Genomic DNA, 20534 nt, shown 5'->3' on the forward strand with positions numbered 1-20534 from the left:
AAATCGGTGTCCCGGGACCAACTCAGTGGGCGAACGGCAGCACGGAGCAAGGGACCTTGGCGTGCCCGTACCGGACCGCTGGGTGTGTCACCTGATCACCGTTCCGTGACTGAGACTGGCAGCCAGAACGCAGTAATGGGTTCTGTGTACTCAACATGGTGGAGGACCAGGGCGTTAAAATCTCAAGGAGAGGAAAGACAACCCAGATGGAGAAACAGGAACAGGGAACAGGAGGAAGATGAAAAATAGGGGAGGGGAGAGTGGGAGGGGCTTCATAGAGATCGGGCAGGGCATTGGAGGAGGGGAGAGTGGGCGGGCTTCATCGGTGGGGTTGGGGGGGCTCTAGGAGAAATTCCCCCATGCCGACCTCATTTTCCACATCAGCTCTATCCCAGACCAGCGGTTTGGGGCTGCAAACTCGCCCTCAAACTCGCCCTCCCGCCTGAGCCCCATTTCCGCTACGGTGAACTGAACAGGCCACACTGGCACCCCCCCCCCCCCCGATACACTTTCTCTGCTGGCTGGATGGGGTGATTCCCGGCTGGGAAGCTGTAGCTACTTTCCAAGGATTTAAAGAGCACAGAACAGGCTTAGAGAAGCTGGCAACTTCAAAGCTGACCGAAAGTACCCGAAGACTTTTTTCCCCGAGTGGTGCTGTGTATGCACACGCTTATGGACACGCTTAACACACAAGCTATACTTAACACCAGCACACACCACATATATATAGCACTTTAGAAACATGCTCTGTGGATTTAGCAGGAGCCGCTGATTAACAGCCTGCATGAGCCTCTGCGATGGTCACTCTGACAAAGAGCCTCTGTTCTGAGAAACAAACATTTGCCTTGAGGATCCGCAGCGTGGGCTCACATGATTACATTTCACTCACAGATTGAGCCAGCCTTCTGTTCTTTTCAACAACATATTGCACTCCATCCTTCCAAGAATGAGGAAAAACATATAGATTACGGATAATTGAGGCAATTGATAAAAACAGAATAAATATGGAAGGTGATGATGGAGAGAGCGATGGACAGGAACCAAGCAGAATTTGTAAAAGGAGATGATCGAGGATGCGGAGTTACACTCAGACGACGCCCTTTATATGGTGCGCTACTGCAGCTGCAGCATGCCCGTCATATGCACAGCAGCCACCAGGGGGCAACTATGTAAAGGAAGGCATTTGCTCAACGAGTCTCCTAGTGAAGCCCAATGCCTCTCCCGGCTGGGTGTCCAGAAAGCCTGGGGCTACAAAGGGCCTATGGTGAACCTGTGTGGACATGTAGGTACGGCCCTACCTCTCTTCTCTCCATGAATGTCCTGCAGGAGGCGCTCCTGCTGAGTGATGCGCTCCAGGAGGACCTGCTGCTCCGCCTCTCTGCCCTGCTTCAGACCCTTCAACTGCTCCCGTCCCTGCTGGAGATGGCGTCGCAGTTTCCTCTCCCGGCCCTCGCGCTCCTTCACCTCCTCACGGAGCCACTGCAGCTTGGTCTGTCCCAACCAGCACACACATGGTCAGGTGACCCGTCGGAGCCAACCAGCACGGGCACATTTGGTCACATGACCTATGTGTCAACCAGTGTGGGCACATACACGGTCAGGTGACCTGTCAAAATCAATGAGCATGGACGCATATGGTCACGTGACCCATCTGTGTCAACCAGTGGAGGCATACACATGGTCAGGTGACCCATTGGAGCCAATCAATATGGGCAAGTATGGTCACGTGACCCATGTGTGCCAACCAGTGCACACACATGGTCAGGTGACCCACCAATCAACCATTGCACATAAGATCGTGTATCCACCACCAAGCATGACTGCACGTGGCTAACTCCTGCACAAAAACTTTCATTTCACCTTGGTTGTACCAAGCTGATTTCTCACATTTTAGCGAAAAAAAAAGTGCATTATTCACACAGCAAACGCTTCACATACATGAAAAAAAGCTCACAGAAGCCTCGGTGCCTGTGAGATACAGGTAGTTAGTAGAAAAAACCTCAGTTACAGGTTGATATTAGTGACTGTGGGGGAGGGGGGCATACCTTGGTCTCAGCCAGCCAGCGGTGGGGGTCCTTTTGAAGGCCAGGGTTCAGGGAGATTGCCTGACAAAACAATATCCAAGCATCATGCTCTTTCAACTGAGCCCCATGCTGTGGTTTACAAGTGATCAAATTAAGTGTGTCAATACTCGCCTCACAGACTCAGGGTAAATTTAACTAATTCTCTAAACTGTGTGATGACCTTTACAGATTTGCTTTTAAATAATCACAAAGCCAAATCAACAGGGCGACAGTCAAACAAAACGACACACTTAACAATGTCAAATGAAAAATACACGCAGCGGCGAGCACTCGGCACACATTTTCCCAGACTACATACGAGTGTAAAATCCATTTCAAAAGAGAAATATTAATTCTCAAAAAATAATTTATTTTCTGAATAATGGAGCCTGTTTCCATTAAATATTCATGCAGTCTTAATGCTGATACAGCCTGAATTTTCAATTAAAACACCAAGAAGGAAAAATTGCTTCCATCGATCGTTCCAGGGCAGCCCTCAGCAGATCATTAAAATGACAGCTCTATGACTGAAGAGCAGCAGTACACCTCCAGCAGGTGGCTGACATGCTTTCCAAATTACTGCCTTTGACACACCACTTATTCAGGAACTCGAAACAGGCGAAAAACTGCTTATTTTCTAAAATGACAATGGGCCTGGATTCAGTACTAACTGGCTAATAGCAGTAATGCAGGGAAATACTCAAACACTTTGGTTTGAAAAGGGTATATGGGGGTCATATACCGGGGGGGCTGCCTTTGTCCAGCAGTAGCCCAGGCTTTGTAAACTGAGGCCTATGCAGTCAGGCTAGGATCGCCAGGCTTAGTCCACAGCTCAGATAGAACTACTCACTGGGAAACCCTACAAAGAGAGATGAGTCAGTGACTGGGAGTCCCAGAAAGGAAGGCCCACAGCAGGCTGGGAAACCGGGTGTGCTGGCAAGTGGCGTGAAAGCAGCAGCTCAAAGCCGGGATTTACGGAGCATCCTGAGGCAGAAGATAGTGGTGGGTGGATGGATGAGTGGGGAGGGGAGCCGTTTAGAGGAGCCCACATCTGCTATGGGACTACAAATCGCCGACTTAGCATCCCACGGCGTCACGTGGCGACACGCTGTGTCCGCGTGAAGAGCCGGCCCACGCTGTCGGTCTCCACTGCGGCCCGGCGCTCCGCTCACAGCCCCGCTGTCTGCTCAAGAGACGCAACGGCACCCCCGCTACACCGTCTGCGCTCCCTGAGAGACTCCTTCTGAAGCCGGCAGAAGGCGGGTGGAACCAAAGGAGGCGGGACGACAGGCAGAGGATGCGGCGCTTTGGCGCCAGGCCGCGTCTCTCGCAGATCAAAAGCGCCCCCCCCTGCTACGCAGAGGCAAGGAGCAAAGCTGTACAGAGAAACTTTAAACACGACAGGGAAGTGCTGAACGGTGTCGGTGACTAAACGAAAACAGCAGGAAGACGGGGGTAGAGTCGTTCTCATGCCTGACCGAACCCAGAGTGGGGCACAGGGCCTACCTTCAGCTTCTCCTCCGATTCCCTGGAGAGCGCCAGGCAGGCAGATTCGATCTCTGCTCCCACGGCACCCAGGACAGATTCCCGCTCCGCCTCCAGGCGGGATACCTGCTCGCGGAGCTCTGTGATTGTGCCGTCCATGCCGCGGAGGTAATCATCGCTCCTAACCACCAGCTTCGCCTGTAGGGGGAGACAGGAGTCGGCGGTGATCCGCTGCCTCGCTAGCTCCGCCCCCTGGGGAGAGGCTCCCTGATGTAAGTCTCCAGGAAGGATGGGAGAGGCCTGAAGCTCTGACCGCCCGCTACAATCATCTAGCTCGGGCGTGGCGAACCTGATCCATGGACAGCCGCTGTGGGTGCGAGTTTTTGGGATGACCTCTCAGCCAATAACAGTGGGTCCCCGGGACTGGAGTTGGGAACCACTGCTTTATTACTGGCTGGCCATCCTAAAAAAATCTGCATGGATCAGGTTCGCCACCCCTGATCTAGCCGGTCAGATCCCAGGATGTGGCATCCTGAAAGAGGGTGGAGGAGGAGGAAAAAGGGAGGAAATAAAGAAGGGGAAAAAAAACAGGCACCATAACGACAGCACAAATGGATAGCACCTGTAAGTGTTGATGTGTGGTATTCTGGTAACTTAGGTAATATAAATATCACAGGGTGCGCACATGCACATGCTCACACCCCATGGACAATACAAAGATGCCAATTAATCCAACTGCATGTGTCTGAGCTGCATAAGAAAACTGCATGTTCTCCCTGTGTCATGCAACTCCACACACACAAGGTTGGCAGTTAAACTCACAACCCACTGGGCCAGCATGATGCCCCGCAATGACTGGGGCGCTTAACCTATCAATGTAATCGATGAGAGCCGATGCAACTGACCGCTCACGATGGCCCCCCACCAAGCTTTCAGATGCGGGGTAGAGTCTCCAGCTACTCCTACTGTGACCTTCAAAAATATGCAGTGGTACCTGAGCCCAGAATAGCCTATAAGCTGCACTTTGGGGGGACTCAAGCTACACCAGCTGTCAAAATTGGAGCGAAATACGTACAAAGAGCGATTGGATCTATTAGCAATTTGGCACACGGTGATAATTAGAGAACATTTTTATCCCCGGTCTCTAACAGGGAGTTGTATGGAAACTACATTACAGTAACAGAAAGGTCCGACACCCTCTCCCTGTAACCATCTGGTGTTCTCAACGGAAGCCGACACGGCCCGGCGCGTGAAGGCGCGTTCCTCAGGGGGCACAAACTCTTGCTAAAAAGGGAGAGAGCGAGGGATGCCGATAAAGACTGAGGCATCTCACTCAATCAAAAGCTATTTAATTTCCTGAAAGGCTGATTGAGACACAATATTTCCCAGCCAAAAAAAAAAAAAACATCCCAGACTTGATTGAATGTCTGAAGATGATTATATCTTTTATTTTGAGGAGGAGGATAATTTCGACACAGAATCTGAGATTTCTCATACAACACATCGTCGGCACCCATCCCCATGTACCGTGATCACGGATCAAGAGCTCCAATCAGTGCTCTCTCTAAAGGGCCACTTTCACCTCTGGATATTTTGAACGACGGTTAGATTTATCCAGATGTCACGAGTGGCTGAGTTCAGAGATCAGCTCTCCGTCACACAGGTAAGCATCAGATGCTGTGAGCTGCTCTGTAGCCCCGAGGGGATGAGCAAAGGCCAATGACATCTTTACAGAGGGCTGAGAAATGTAGCAGCACAGCCCAATAGCCAGCTAAAGTCCTGACAAACCCTGTTAGCCAAGAAATCCATTAAATTACATTCTGAGTACTCTCCAAGCTTCAAGCTTTGATAAACTGGTTACTGTCAATTCTTATAATGTAACTTTAGATATGTATTCTGTAACGTTATCAAGCATAACACGCAGTTAAAAGACCCACAAATTAAAGCACAACCCCCCTTCTGTACCAACACATCAATCATTTGGAAACAGTTTTAAGATTAGGAAAATGTAACACAGAAAAGGATGTTAATTTGCTAAGATGAGAAAAACAAGCAGACACAATGCGAGCAGGCAGGAATTAAATAGGCAAGAAGTCTGCCAGCCAGAGCCAGGCTTCCCTGATTACTATACACTATATCACCCTTCTGAAAGCAAGCCTGGAATCACGAGAGAGAGAGAGAGAGAGAGAGAGAGAGATATTAACAGGCCAAAATGACCCAATCTACACAAAGCTCATTTTTCTGCCAGTCTCTGCTGCATTTGGAGCAAACTTTTAATTACTTTGGGCTTTGTTCTAAAGGTTTTCCTGCCTACCTCCCTCACTCACTCGGATTCTACGGAGTGCATTTTATATTAAACAATCCGGAATCCTTACTGATATGATTACAGTAAAGCTGCCCCTAGTATTAAAGTTTAATTTTCCGCGTATCATCAGATAAAAATTGCATTCCGATTACACCGCACTATTCAGATGATGGCTGAAGCCATTGTTGCAGGACTAACCGATAACTTCAGAGAAAAAAAAAAGCTTTTAGGAATTTCCCAGCCTCTTCACTGGTATAATAATCACTGTAAAAGCACCTTGTGATAAACCAGCTTGTAAAAACGTGATTTGACACTAAATCAAACAGCATTTATTAACTGATCTAATGAATAGATAATTGAAATAATTTGAGAAATGCACTGCTGATTTTCTTCTGAATATTTCAAAGTATGAATGCAATTATGATATTAGCCTTGTTCAAGCTACTATAATACACTCACAATGATTCAGGTTACAGTTCATTGGGGAACTGACCGTGTAGCTTATCACTTGTTGCCTATGAATATTTAATATTTGAGAACATATTCTTCTTTTGTTTTCCACAGAACGCTGTCCGAACAGATCTCAGAAGACCAAACATCTTGAACGTGCACCCTGTTAAAGCGAGCGCTATGATTAAAATAGGCATACAGACACAGGCCGTTATTACACAGTGACACAGTATAATGTTATCAAGCTTAGCATCCCAAACCAATCTGGACAGAGAAGCCTGTCATTCATCTGCTCTTCTTTAATTCACTCTCTCTCTTAGGCTTCCAAGATGCAGGGGAGCATAAAAGTTTAAACACTACCTTCAAACAACACCATGCAAAACTATGATGAAAGATACGACCACAACACAAATCTTAAGGGGAGGGGGTGCTGTCCAGTGGGGATTCCTAGCCAGCTAAAAGCTGTTGCATGACCACCTGCCTGTTTAGAATTAACTGGGGTCCAATGAGCAGTGTACCGCAAAGTCAAGTGACAGCTCTTCAGTGGACCATACCAAACACACAAGTGTGGGGAGTTTAAATAGGTGGTAATTTGGCAGGCTGAGCACAGGAGAGCAGTACTGTAGCCAAAGTACGCAGCACCAGCCACCACATGCACGTTTCAGTTCTGCTCTGACTCGGCATGGGGGCCGACACGCAGGTGTGAGGAGTCAGATCCGAACTCGTTCATCCGAGGCGCGATACAGCCACCTGCGTTTTGGTGCCGTGTCCCGGCATCTGAAGCTACAATGCGACTCAGTCAGGGTCCGTAGGACCATGCCAGAAGTGACAGAGACTCGGGCACCTCTGCAGGACGCCTGTGGTCTGGCTGCCGTGTGCCCTTCCCAATTACCCAATGAACACCGACGACTGTCAAGGATTCTGACAGAATCCACAAGGGATCGCCTGTCCACATTACAGAATCCTTACAAGGAGAATATCTCCTTGGGCATCAGAGAGGAGAGCCCGCCTGCCCGCCCGCCCGTCTCCTTGGTCACTGAGGGCGTACACATCGCCACCCGCTGCTGCCTCCCCACGCCTGCTCTCGACGCCCCGCTCTCTCGAGTCCAAAACCAACTCCATCAACATGGTAAATCAAAGCTTGGGGTCCATAAATCAGACAGACCGTGCTGAGCGCCAGCAGCGCGGTGGCTCTAGTCCCGCACGCATACCGCAGCATCTGCGGCTTCCCGCCGATCCGGAACCGGGACGCGGCAGAGATGTTCACCTGGCACCAGGGCCGACCCTGGCGAGTCCCCTGATCGCTCCTCGCTTCACCAGTACTTTCCATTTGTATCACTGACATTTGAATTGTATTATCACAGCTTTTTAAATTTGATCTACTATTTTTTTTTCCTCTTTATTAGCATGGATGCTGCGTAGCACTGCTCTCCACATGCAAGCAAAAACCCAAAAGCTTCTTTTGTGTGTTAAACGCAAAATCGTTAACCCAAAAAAAGGATGATAACAGAGATGCTGTATACCTCGCCGTGGGAATAGGGAGTAGCACAGACACTCCAGCAGTTTGATTCATGAGAGCAGAAGACAGCGAGGCAGGTAATTAAAACTGATTATCTCCCCGGCTGCCACAATGCCGTCTCTCCTTACATGCGACTGATGGGCCAGATAACTGCCACATTACGTGCGCTCTGAGCGGCCAGCTTTCAGCAAGAATACTGATTCCTTTCTCCTTCCTCTGCACGCAATGGAGGTTGGAGGTTGTGCCAGGGTATGGAGACCTGTGTTAACATACTAGAGGCTTCTAAATAGCTAATGCTAAAGGATGTTAGTGTGCAGTGGCTTTACAGGGACTGGCGCTAAAGCCTGGTAGCCTGCAGTGAACCTGGGCTAATGTATGCTGACATACGGCAGATTCTTACAGAAGCCGCTGATGTAATGCCGGTGGCTTTGTGTAGGTTTACGCAGAAGCAAAAACATGTTGCTAATGGGGGCTACTACATGAGTTTCACTGATGTGCTACGCAAAAGTTTTGTCGAGTGGTTTTAATAGTTACATAAATGTATCCTGGTTTCCATGTTTAGCTTAATTACATGTTGCAGGCGTGCACTACTGTAGGGGAAACCATAAACTTGAGAATGTGCTAACACAGACTAGCACATGCTGGCTTCAGTAGTTCCTGAAAAACAAACATGTGATCATACTTTTGTTCTACATCTGCATCAGTTTTTTTTTATATATAAAAGTGCCAAACTCTTTTTCGTTTGATAAATGCTTATCTGCTTTTGAGCTTTGTTGCTTGTTAGTGAGTGAGTGGAAAACAGCGAGTGCGTAGGTGTGCGAGTCCCTCCGTGCACGTGACCCCATGCGTGCAGCCATGCCCACCAATGCATGTCCCCATGTGTGCATGCATGTGTCCCCATGCGTGCATGCGTGTGTACCAGGAGCTGAGCCCCCACCTTCTTCTCCAGGTCCTGCTTGAGAAGCTGGTATTTCCTACGCAGCTGCTCGCGTCCCTCCTCGGCCCGGGCCTGCTCCTCCGACAGCTTGTCGCACTCCGCTTTCATGCGTTCCACCTGCCTCCGGTGTGCCCGCACCAGGTCCCTATCTGCCGCCGCATCTGCCTGGGGGGGGGGGGGGCAGGGCAGTATGAAACACCCCGCCGGGCTGAGCTTCGTTATGGAACCTGGCCAGTGTGCTGGCAGTAGGCCAGGGACGTTGTGAAGCTGCTGGACTCCTGATGCACTGGCCTGGGGGAGCGGAGCGGGGAAAGGCCGGCAGCATAGGCCTGCCTGGAGCTTGCGAGATCCTACAGCTGCTTATGTTCCAGGAGCAAAGATCACGAGCAGAGTGGCTGTTAAAACCATGCATCAAACACGAGGTATTTGGCTAAACGTCAACAGTTAACCAAACACCACTCAAACGACCCAGACAGCACGGGTGCAACACCACCAGAAATAAAAAATATAGAGCATCTCCAAAGGGGATCTGTCACCAGTCAATAGGAAAGTACATCCAGGTGCACTTTAGAACAGAGGTTTGGAGACTGGAAGTATCTCTGGAGATAGGGGGCTGGTTACAGATATACTGTGTATATATGTGTGCATGTGTGTCAGATATACATTACATTGTTATGTATTTTGATGTTGTGGGGACCATTTTTTCAGTCCCCACAAGGGGAAATTCAATTTTATAAAAATCTGTGACTGTAATCAAAAAATTACAAATGCCAAATGACTTGTATTTTGTTTGGTTACTTATGGTTCAGATTAGGGATCTTGCAGATTTTGGGACGCTCAACCCCAGCGGCAGCAACACTGGAAGACCTGTGACATCACACGCTACCTTTAGCTGCTCCAGCTGCACCTCCAGCGCCTGTCCCTCCAGCACGGCCCGCTCCTGCCTCGCCTCGCTGTCCCGCAGCTCTGCCCGTAGGCTGGCAGACTCTTGCTCACGCAGCTCCTTCTCCCGCCGCAGCTGTTGGCCCAGGGACGCAGCCTCCTTCTGTGCCTTGTCCAGCCTCTGACGGAGTCCCGCCTCCTCCCGCTCCTCCACAGCCAGCCGCTCGGCCAGTGCTGCCCGCGCCGCGCTCAGCTCCCTCACAGACCCCTGCAGCTCCAGTAGGGCCGCCCGCTCCGCCCCCGCCTGCGCCTCCAGCACCCGCTTCTCCGCGCAGAGCCGATCCCGCAGAGGGCCCTGTAGCTCCACCTGTGCTCCCAAGGCCCGCGCTGCTTCCTGGGCCTCCCGTGCCTCTCGCTCCACACTCTGGAGGCGGGCCCGGCTCTCCAGCAGCTCCTCCTCACGCCGACGCAGCTCCTCCTCACGCTGGGACAGCCTGGCCAGGGCCTCCGCCAGCTCCTTGCGGAGCCCCTCTGCCTGGTGTCCTAGGGCTCGTAGCTGTGCCTGAGCAGCCTCCTTCTCCTTAGCCGCCTGCAGAGGGGAGATAGGCTGCTTCAGAGACTAGTGGCCTGTCTGGGGCACCAACCTGCCAGCTTTCTGTGCTCCGCCCACGATGCCACAATGGTCACATGATTAAAGCAATAACCAAAATGTACATTCAACAGGATTTGTGCACTTATCGGTCAACAAATTTCTATGACTTTTCCAAGATTTTTTTGTTCAATCCATTCAGGACAAGTGTTCTAGTGTTATGGAATCATCATCATCGCATGACACCAATACAAGTATGTACTTTGTGTAGAGGAACCAGGTGTTATGATCTTGCATTTATTCATTAGATAGGAATAATAACAACAATAATAATGCCATATAAAAAATGCCATGGCGCACTTGTGCATGTAAAAATGTAGGAAGGAAGTTTTTTGGTTGTGTGGCAGCTGTTAGTACCGGCGTGGAATTATAAGATAGACATGACTTGATACCTTTTCTTAAAGTGTTTATTTTATATTTTAAATGTGTTCCTTCCAGTAACCACTTAAATGATATATTTCTCTCTCTCTCGCTGTCTCACTCACAAACACACACTTATTTTTACATTGTCTGATACTTGAAATTGAACTTTACGCATTCTGTATGTAAATTTCTCTGCTAGCTTGTACTCATAGCAGAGCATCTTTTTCACAGGTAGCACATTAAGTGTTTATATGCGAAGTGCACTGTGGTGTCTCAGAACACCACACACAACTGAATACACATACATTTTTTATATTTGGACTTCATATGGTCTTTATACATTTCACTCTTGAAGTTAACAATTATATACAAAAATATTTCTTTTAGCATTGTCCACAAAACCACACTAAATGCATGACGCTGACAACACACACACACTTTTTTTTGTTTAAATGTTTCAACTTTACACATTCTATAACATGTTGGGCACACTTCAAGATAACATTTCATTTCATTCTTTTGTGACATTTTTAATGCATATGTCACATCAGCGCAATTATAATGGCATGCATAAATACTTTGTTGTTAAGCACAAACTTTTACAAAGTAATGATAAATGTACAGAAATTGCTGTGTTTCCCCTAGGTTTACAGTTTTTTTTTGGGGGGGGGGCATGGATTCATGGTGTTCATGTGTTTCTTTTAATGACAGCAGTCAAAAAAAAACGCAGATATTTTTGTCTGCTTTTCAGGCAGTTGACGCGACATATTTTCAGATGCGCGCTCTCTGTCCGCTGGTGGGAGTGTGCTCACCTGTGTGTGTGCATGTGCATATGCGCGCGCATCGGGATGGAACTCCGCCATGCGCGATACAGAGCAGTGACTGTGTAGAGACAAAAATGACAAGCTGTTGTGTAAATAAGATAAATAACATAAGGCTATTTAGTTTGTTTAATAAAAGGACAATATATAGACCTGTTCTATATGAAAGGTAACCTTAAATGACTTCTGTTGTGATCTGGCGCTATATAGAAAATAAAATAAAATTAAATGAAATTAACTTGACCTTCAAGGGGGGGCGGTAGGTGCCGTTGGGGGGGCGGGGCGCCCCCCTAATATAATGGTAGAGGAAACATTGGATTGTTACCTTTTACTTCAATTGTTCTAATTTAGACATATTCAGCATATCAGACACCCCAGCAAACCTTTTTGTTGAAATTTTTACAAATGTTGAGTATCAGTGGTTATGACTAAAAAATTAAATGTTTCATACGGTAATAAAAATGCAACACAAGAGACACAATACAGCAATGAATAATAATGCATTACAGACTGAACTCTTTGCCCCTGAATGGAAAAGTATTATCCTAGGCATATTTTAGTACTGAAAGACCTTTTTTACACATACATTCGTACCGCGTTGACGCAATATAAAAATGTATGTCACCACTGGTTTTTAAATATGTATTTTAATGTCAGTGCTCCGTAGGAAAGTGCAGTGTGGAGACGTATAAAGGGGAAAAATACTGTATCTAGAGGGGAAAATGCTGCTTGAGGGAGATGGGGTTATACTGCAAATGTCGATTTAAAAAAAATATATAGTTCTCAAAATTGCCATGACTTTTCCAAAACTTCCTGATATTTTCCATAACTTTTATAGGTTAAGGAAATGTGATTTCATAATTCCATGATTTTTCCAGGAATTTCATGACTGTACAAACCCTGATTAAACTGCTGTAAAAAGCCAACCATCTTTTAATGCGAAAGTGTCCTGACCTTGATCTCTCAAGATCTTTTGTCATACTTTTGAAGGTACTTTTTTCTCTAGGTCACCCGGCTAAAGGTCAAAACAAACCTAAACACAAACACCTTCTGTTCTTACCTGACTGTAAGGCTTGATTAGCCACACCAAACAAATGATGACTAGTTCATGAGTTCAAGCTAGTCAATAATCAAAGTATCCGAGCAGTTAGAATTAGAAAAAATGGGTTGGTGCAGCTTGATCTGCTGCCTATCCACACCATTGCCCATCCAGCCTTTTGATCACGGATATGCTGAGGAATGGGGGGTGGAGGGTGGGGCTGTTTCACAGGTGAGAATGCAGCCAGCTCACTACACAGATGTTTAGTGCCACATTTACAACAGTGATTCTGTGTAAATTGGTGACCCAGTTCTGTCTCCCCCAGGCAGGACGTGTCAGGCTCCCAGACCCTGATGTCACACCCCTAGGGAGGGTAATGTCCAGTCTACTGAGAAGAGGCTGATTGTTACATGGTGCCTGCTGGGGCAAGAGGCCCCCAACTGCATGAGTCGGGCTTCACACAATAGGACAGAGATCCCGACCCTGGACACACTGTGGCTGCCTAGTAACTAGATCCTGCACCCAAACCAAGATACAAAACTAAACAGCCTGCAGTCCCACCAATCTCAGAAAGATGTCTAAACGTGGGACATATCTCAAATACCTACACCACTGAGCAGCCATGGTGACTGATACACACAGAGCATACGGCCCTAATGACTGATACAGACATAGCGTACAGGCCTGATGACTGATACACACAGAGCATACAGCCCTAATGACTGATACAGACATAGCGTACAGGCCTGATGACTGATACACACAGAGCATACGGCCCTAATGCCTGATACAGACATAGGGTACAGCTCTAATGACTGATAAACACAGAGCATACGGCCCTAATGACTGATACAGACATAGCGTACAGGCCTGATGACTGATACACACAGAGCATACAGCCCTAATGACTGATACAGACATAGCGTACAGGCCTGATGACTGATACACACAGAGCATAAAGCCCTAATGACTGATACACACAGAGCATACGGCCCTAATGACTGATACAGACATAGCGTACAGGCCTGATGACTGATACACACAGAGCATACAGCCCTAATGACTGATACACACAGAGCATACGGCCCTAATGACTGATACACACAGAGCATACAGCCCTAATGACTGATACAGACATAGCATACAGGCCTGATGACTGATACAGACAGAGCATACAGCCGTAATGACTGATACATATAGAGCATGTGGCCCTAATGACTGATACAGACATAGCGTACAGGCCTGATGACTGATACACACAGAGAATACGGCCGTAATGACTAATACATAGAGCATACAGACCTACTTACTGATACACACAGAGCATACGGCCGTAATGACTAATACATAGAGCATACAGACCTACTTACTGATACACACAGAGCATACGGCCCTAATGACTGATACACACAGAGCATACGGCCCTAATGACTGATACACACAGAGCATATGGCCCTAATGACTGATACACACAGAGCATACGGCCCTAATGACTGATAAACACAGAGCATACGGCCCTAATGACTGATACAGACATAGTGTACAGGCCTGATGACTGATACAGACAGAGCATACGGCCCTAATGACTGATACAGACATAGCGTACAGGCCTGATGACTGATACAGACATAGCATACAGGCCTGATGACTGATACAGACAGAGCATGTGGCCCTAATGACTGATACACACAGAGCATGTGGCCCTAATGACTGATACACACAGAACATGTGGCCCTAATGACTGATACACACAGAGCATGTGGCCCTAATGACTGATACACACAGAGCATGTGGCCCTAATGACTGATAGAGAGAGCGTACAGCCCTATTGACTGAAACACGTGAAACATATGGCCCTATTGACTTATACTCACAGAGCATACGGTCCTACTGACTGATACACACAGAGTGCACAGCCCTAATGGCTAATACCCACACAGACTTGATTCCAAAGGATAATTAATTTTCCCTTTAATTTCTGACTGATAGAGAACAATTGTCCTATTGGTTTACAGGTTTCCCTTACACTAGGACTAAGGGTCTGACTCGTTCTACTGACCTGCTGGGCTTCGTCAGTGCTCCGTTGGGCCTCTCGGCGCCGCTCCTCCTGGTCCCGCTCCAAAGTCTTACATCGACCTTTCCACTGCCGCACGGCCTCCTGGGCCCGTGTCCTAAGCTCCTCCCTCCTCCGCTCTCCCTGGGCCAGCTCCGCCTCTGCCTCAGCTAGACTCCGGCCCACACGGGCTCGCTCCGCCTCTGCCTCAGCCAGGCTCCGGCCCACACGGGCCTGCTCTGCCTCCGAGCGCACCTCTAGCTCCTTCAGCTGGCTCAGCATCTGCAGCTGCTGCTGTTCCCGCCGCTCCAAATCAGAGGAGAGTGTCTGCAGAGAACATCAGAAATACCATACGCACACTCTCAGACCTATCACATGACACACACTCAAACCCAACAACATCAGACATGCCCATTTTTAGGAATAGCCAGGATCACACCATCCCGGGTTAGGAATGGCTGAGATCACACTCTCCCGGGTTAGGAATGGCTGAGATCACACTCTCCCGGGTTAGGAATGGCCGGGATCACACTCTCCCGGGTTAGGAATGGCTGAGATCACACTCTCCCGGGTTAGGAATGGCTGAGATCACACTCTCCTGGGTTAGGAATGGCTGAGATCACACTCTCCCGGGTTAGGAATGGCCGGGATCACACTCTCCCGGGTTAGGAATGGCTGAGATCACACTCTCCTGGGTTAGGTATGGCCAGGATCACACGCATCTGGGTTAGGAATGACTGGGATCACACTCTCCCAGTCTAGGAACAGCCAGTATTACACTCTTCCGGGGCACTACCCAAAGCTACCATTAAGCCTCCAGTCCAGGGAAAATTATTCCCAACATAACAGAGATCTATGTAACACCTAAAACCGTCTGCTTCATGTGTATTATGACGCCTTTTCATTCTATTAAATGTTATTGTAGCTCCTAGGCAAAAAAAAATGGATCTAAATTTCCTATTACCCATTTCTGCAAAGTCGCGTTGAGCATGAGGCATAAATATAGCCAGAAGCTAGAAACATACGCATCTATTAACTTTTACCTTGTTTTTTAAAGGCTGGAATGCAAGGCACACTTGGATATTATGACAGTATCCAGAGGCGGTGTTCTTCTGAAGTGACCTGAGTCCAGGGGTGTTATTAATTAATACCAGGCCTTCACAGAGGGACTGGCAAGGGGGGAGTGGGTCATGTGACCTGAGAGGCATGTCACAGGTGTAGGTGCATGCCCCCAGACACATAAAAGGCACACACCAACACAGATCATGAGCTCCTAGGCCTGAGACCGTCACTGCATGCAAATTTAATCTTCATACATGCAGGTGTGCTGGTCTCACACTCACCGGCACACACACGCAAAGGGCAGGATCTCTCTCACACACACACACACACACACACACACACACACACAAGGCAGGATCTCTCACACACACACACACACACACACACACACACAGAAGACGGGATCACACATGCAGACGCCCACACGGAGGTCAAGATCTCTCTCTCTCTCTCTCACACACATACACACACAAGGCAGGATCTCGATCTCTCTCTCTCTCACACACACACACACACACACACACAAGGCAGGATCTCGATCTCTCTCTCTCTCTCTCTCTCACACACACACAAGGCAGGATCTCGATGTCTCTCTCTCTATCACACACACACACACACACACACACACACACACACACACACAGAGCACAGCTTCACCTCCACACGCACAGACAGCTGGGCCCGCTCCCTCTCCTTGCGCTCCACAGTCCTCCTTAGCTCTTCTACTTCTCTCAGGGGTCCACCACCGGCCAGCTGCCTACGGAGCTCCTGCACCTCATGCTCCACTGTCGGGGGGGGGGTTAGGGTTAGGGGGGGGGGTTGGGGCGACAACAGTGCCATGTCTGGTCAAGTCAGGAGCACCCGTGACTGTGGTGTATGACATCCCTGAGAGTCGCGCGGTGCCGTGACATCGTCACGTGGGCCCAGAAGGTCGTGATTACAGCAGAAATCCATCCAAAGACCACATTAAGCCCATTCTGTTTGTCAGCAGACGCTGTCCTACATAGGAAAAAGAAAACGTCATATAACTGGATCCTGCAGGAAGCAGGATGGGGTGCTGACAGGACCCAAGCAAAGAGAGGGGATCATCTACCTCATCCAGAACCACAGCTGCACATCACAGCTTCCCTCAAAGGTTCTGGTTCAGACTGAAGGAAAGTGTACTTTGATAAAATGCTCACAGGATGGGAAAGTGTGAAATTGCACACTCCAGGAGAAGACTAATTATATCACTCATGAAAATCTCTCTCTGTTATAGCTTCCTTTTATAGTAAAAACAAACACAAACATATTACGTGATCATATTTCTAGCAAAATTCAATTTTGTGGTAAGCAGGAATGTTTTCAGGAAAGAGCAGGTCTTTAGAGGTATTTGTTCCGGTTGAATGTCAGGTGTGTCCAGGTGAGTGCTGTTCTGTCGGGATGTATTCGGGTGAGCGGCGGTCTACAGGGGCGCGTTCGGGTGAGCGCCGGTCTACAGGGGCGCGTTCGGGTGAGCGCCGGTCTACAGGGGCGCGTTCGGGTGAGTGCCGGTCTACAGGGGCGTTTCAGTAAGCACCAGTCTACAGGAGCGTGTTCAGCCGAATGCTGAACTGCAGGGGATTGTTCAGGCGAGAGGTGGTGCACATAGCTGTGTTAAGTAGGCACTCATATGCACAGGAGACTCACATAAGCCCCGGGAGAGATCTCCGCCATCAGTGGTGCTCCGTTGCTCAGCGAGGAGCCGCGACGTCTGCAGCTGCACCTCCATGCTCTGCTTCTCGGTCCGTGCTAGCTGGAGACGCAGCTCCTCTACCTGACACACACACACACACACACAGGGCTGGTGTTAAACCCCTCTCACCATCCAGTTCTTTCCACGTTCTCAAAGCCTAGGAAGATACTCCAAGCTAATAAAGTGAGTGATACTGTCACAGAGGTCCCAGGGCTTGAGAGCAGATGGCTGGCTTTACCGTACACCCCACAAATCCCTATCTATCTCAGCCTTTAAAAAGCTGGAGTCACCCTAAGCCTAGGATTCCTTCCCCCTCCCCCCCCCCAATGCGCTGGAAGCATCCCCACCCCTCGGAGGAATCGGCAGATGGAGGTGCGGCAGTGCCGCGGGTGGGTGGCGTGCTCCGGGACCCCCTGCAGCGGCCTGCCGGCAATGCCCCCGGCACAGGACGTTACAGAGGGGAGTGTTCAGCGGCGGAGGGATGCTAACCATGCTAGCCATTTAGCATGAGGTTGGATTTCATTCCCATGGAAATCCAGCATGACCCATCAGAGAAACCGTGCACTGCAATATTTCATGTATCTTTACATTAATTTGGCACTCGCAACGTTCGCAGACACACCAAGGAAATTTTAATAGGATTTTTTTTGTTAATGAAACATAGCTGGTGTGCTTCATAGATTATGCTGATTTACACTGGCTGCTGTATACCTCTAATACGTTCATTTTCATTTAAATTAGCCTAGGCCCGTAGCTTCATAGCGAGAAGTGTCACAGTGAAATGACTCGCATCCTTCTTCCATGGCCAGCTGCATTTCCCAGCATCGGGAAATGTAAACGGGGCGTTGTTTAATTAACGGCTTTTTGCCGATGATGAGAGTCTGTATAGGCAGGTAAGATATCCAAACATGGAGAAATACTCATATGTACCAGGACCTCAGATTATAACCTACAGAGTTCCTCTTCACCTGTCAGTCCCGGGGAGCTACGAGGTTGTAACACATCATTTAATAGCCTGATTAATTGTAGGTAATTGCAGCGGAAGATGGATAAAACAGATGGACAGGCTTACTGGAACACTGAAATTTACCTGATAACAGGCCAACAGCTAGGAATAAATTGGGGGGGTGTTTGTAGCTTTCCCTAGGTAGATTTCACCAAACAGGGGAGATGCCCCCTACAAAGATTTTGCCAGCTTAAGGAGGGTCCCCCTCAGAGCGGAAGGGAATTTCAAGGGGAGTTCAGACAGACTTGTAACTTTACAAAATGGCTACATGCCTGATCAGCACCAGACTTTAGGGGGAAGTTCAAACCCATTTTACTATACGGCTATATGCCTGCCTGGTAAGCTAATTTAAGGGAAACACTCCAGTGTATGGGGCCTGCCACTGTTTGGCCAGCCCTGGGTTTGGCCTACCTGAAGGAGCAGAGCATCCTGGCTGCCTTCCGACTTGTCCAGCTGCCTTCTGGCCCTCTCCAGCTCCAGCTCCACCTGTCAGGCACACAGCATCAGGCCGGCATGTCCGTCATGGGGGCAGAGCCGCCACAACACCCTATCCCTGACCTCCCGGCAACCCCATCAGCTACTTGGTTTAGGGGCAAGAGAGAGCTGTGAGAGTGCCCCCATGTGTTTCGTCGTGTACCACCTTCCGTTCCATTTAAAAGCTGAGAATATCGCTGGGGCGGGCACTTAAAATTTACTGATCTACCTGGCAAAACAGGAGTACATGTCTGTGTGCGTGTTCATATACATAAAAAGACGACCAACGCGAGCCCCATACTGAGAGGGAAACTTCTAGATCGATAGCCGTCTCGTCCGATATCACACTGGGAGTACGATAAAATGAACACGCCACAGGAATGGAAGGAAGACCCGCTGTTCAAGGTTGAGTAGCGCTCTGGCTTGATGTTACACTCCTCTGGAGGAGACAAAGAGGAGATCAGAGAAAGAGAACATGGTCCAAGCTGATAAAAGTCTGTCATCCATATCCGCGGGTTCTGCATCTACGGAATCAACCAAACACGGATCTAAAATATTCTGGGGGAAAAAATTCTAGAAAGTTCCAGAAAGCAAAGCATCCTACATACTACATATGGTCAACACGAGCTCTCGTTATGAAACAGGAGTCATTCTGATTATGGGAAAGTTATGCAGCGCTCCCATCTCACTCTTGAGGAAGGTAATTCAGCAAAATTGCTTTAATAAGAATATTCGCCAGTTTAAATGAGAAAAATTGCAGAATTAATAGTATGAAAAAAACCACCAAAAAAAAATTATGCTGCAGAACCCATCCTCATTATTCAGACCCTTGTTAAGTATAACAAAAACATGACAAAAAGATTTTATTCTCGCTCTGATAAACAGAGAATAAGTTAAACTGTAACACAACTCAGAAAACAGCCATACACTTTATTTAATTAGCAGATCGTTGGGTGGAAAGCGGAGATGGCAGAATCGGAACTGTTCCTGTAATCAGTACTTTATACTGCACCTTAGAGCTTTGATCCCACTAACGACACGGCCGCTGTAGTGTTTTATCGGGCCGCTCCCCAAGGCTCTATGAACAGCGCCCAGAGGAGAATCACTGCAGCTTCACCCACTCCCTCTTATCTGCTGTGCTCACACCCTCTTACAGTTTTGATTTCAATACGATTTCTCTGTGAATTACAATGAACGCTGGGTATCCGTTAAGGTGCAGTGGGCGGATTCCACCCAGCAATCACAGAGTTTGCGATTGAATCACGGCGTTTTGGGCCACAGTCTTTGGATCATCGTTCCCTTGATTCTAATAAGGGCAGGTGTCAGCGTCACGCCGGTCAGCATGTCCATAAATCTCAGACTTTCACGCAGCAGCCATCACAGCCAAACAGTTATTTGATGAAGGATTCAGAAAGATCCATAATATCCCTTGACGTTTCCGCCTCAAATGCCTCATTCACATATTGAGGGCTCCGAGGCATCACATCTGGATATAGATCTGAGCTTCTCTCCTCATAGCTTGTGTTCACAATAATCTACTCCATTTTCTTTCTGTCAATAAAGCTTCTCTCAGTAGCCTTGGAATGTTGCACAGAACACCAGTATGCTCTCTCTCTTTTAATAGCACCCTGACCATTAAATTGATTATGCCTCTCTGCAGAACTGCAATACCTCCTTGTCCTTAAGTGTGTTGGCACATATATCCAGAGGAT

General features: G+C 48.3%; 1 protein-coding gene across 4 annotated transcripts in view; it reads right to left on the reverse strand.

Annotated features, from left to right (window-relative positions):
* The window catches only part of cep128 (centrosomal protein 128), a 40815-nt gene that overhangs the window by 12689 nt on the left and 7592 nt on the right, over positions 1-20534 (reverse strand). For all 4 annotated transcript variants that reach the window (XM_023807771.2, XM_023807769.2, XM_023807770.2 and 1 more), the window contains exons 10-18: positions 18760-18834; positions 17297-17423; positions 16286-16413; positions 14573-14893; positions 9646-10230; positions 8760-8924; positions 3570-3746; positions 2046-2105; positions 1299-1491 (exon numbers count right to left, since the gene is read on the reverse strand). In XM_023807771.2, the coding sequence (XP_023663539.2) occupies positions 1299-1491; positions 2046-2105; positions 3570-3746; positions 8760-8924; positions 9646-10230; positions 14573-14893; positions 16286-16413; positions 17297-17423; positions 18760-18834 (1831 nt within the window). The remainder of the gene's footprint in view (positions 1-1298; positions 1492-2045; positions 2106-3569; positions 3747-8759; positions 8925-9645; positions 10231-14572; positions 14894-16285; positions 16414-17296; positions 17424-18759; positions 18835-20534) is intronic.

The sequence above is a fragment of the Paramormyrops kingsleyae genome, chromosome 19, assembly GCF_048594095.1.
Source record: "Paramormyrops kingsleyae isolate MSU_618 chromosome 19, PKINGS_0.4, whole genome shotgun sequence".
In the NCBI taxonomy this organism is placed as follows: domain Eukaryota; kingdom Metazoa; phylum Chordata; class Actinopteri; order Osteoglossiformes; family Mormyridae; genus Paramormyrops; species Paramormyrops kingsleyae.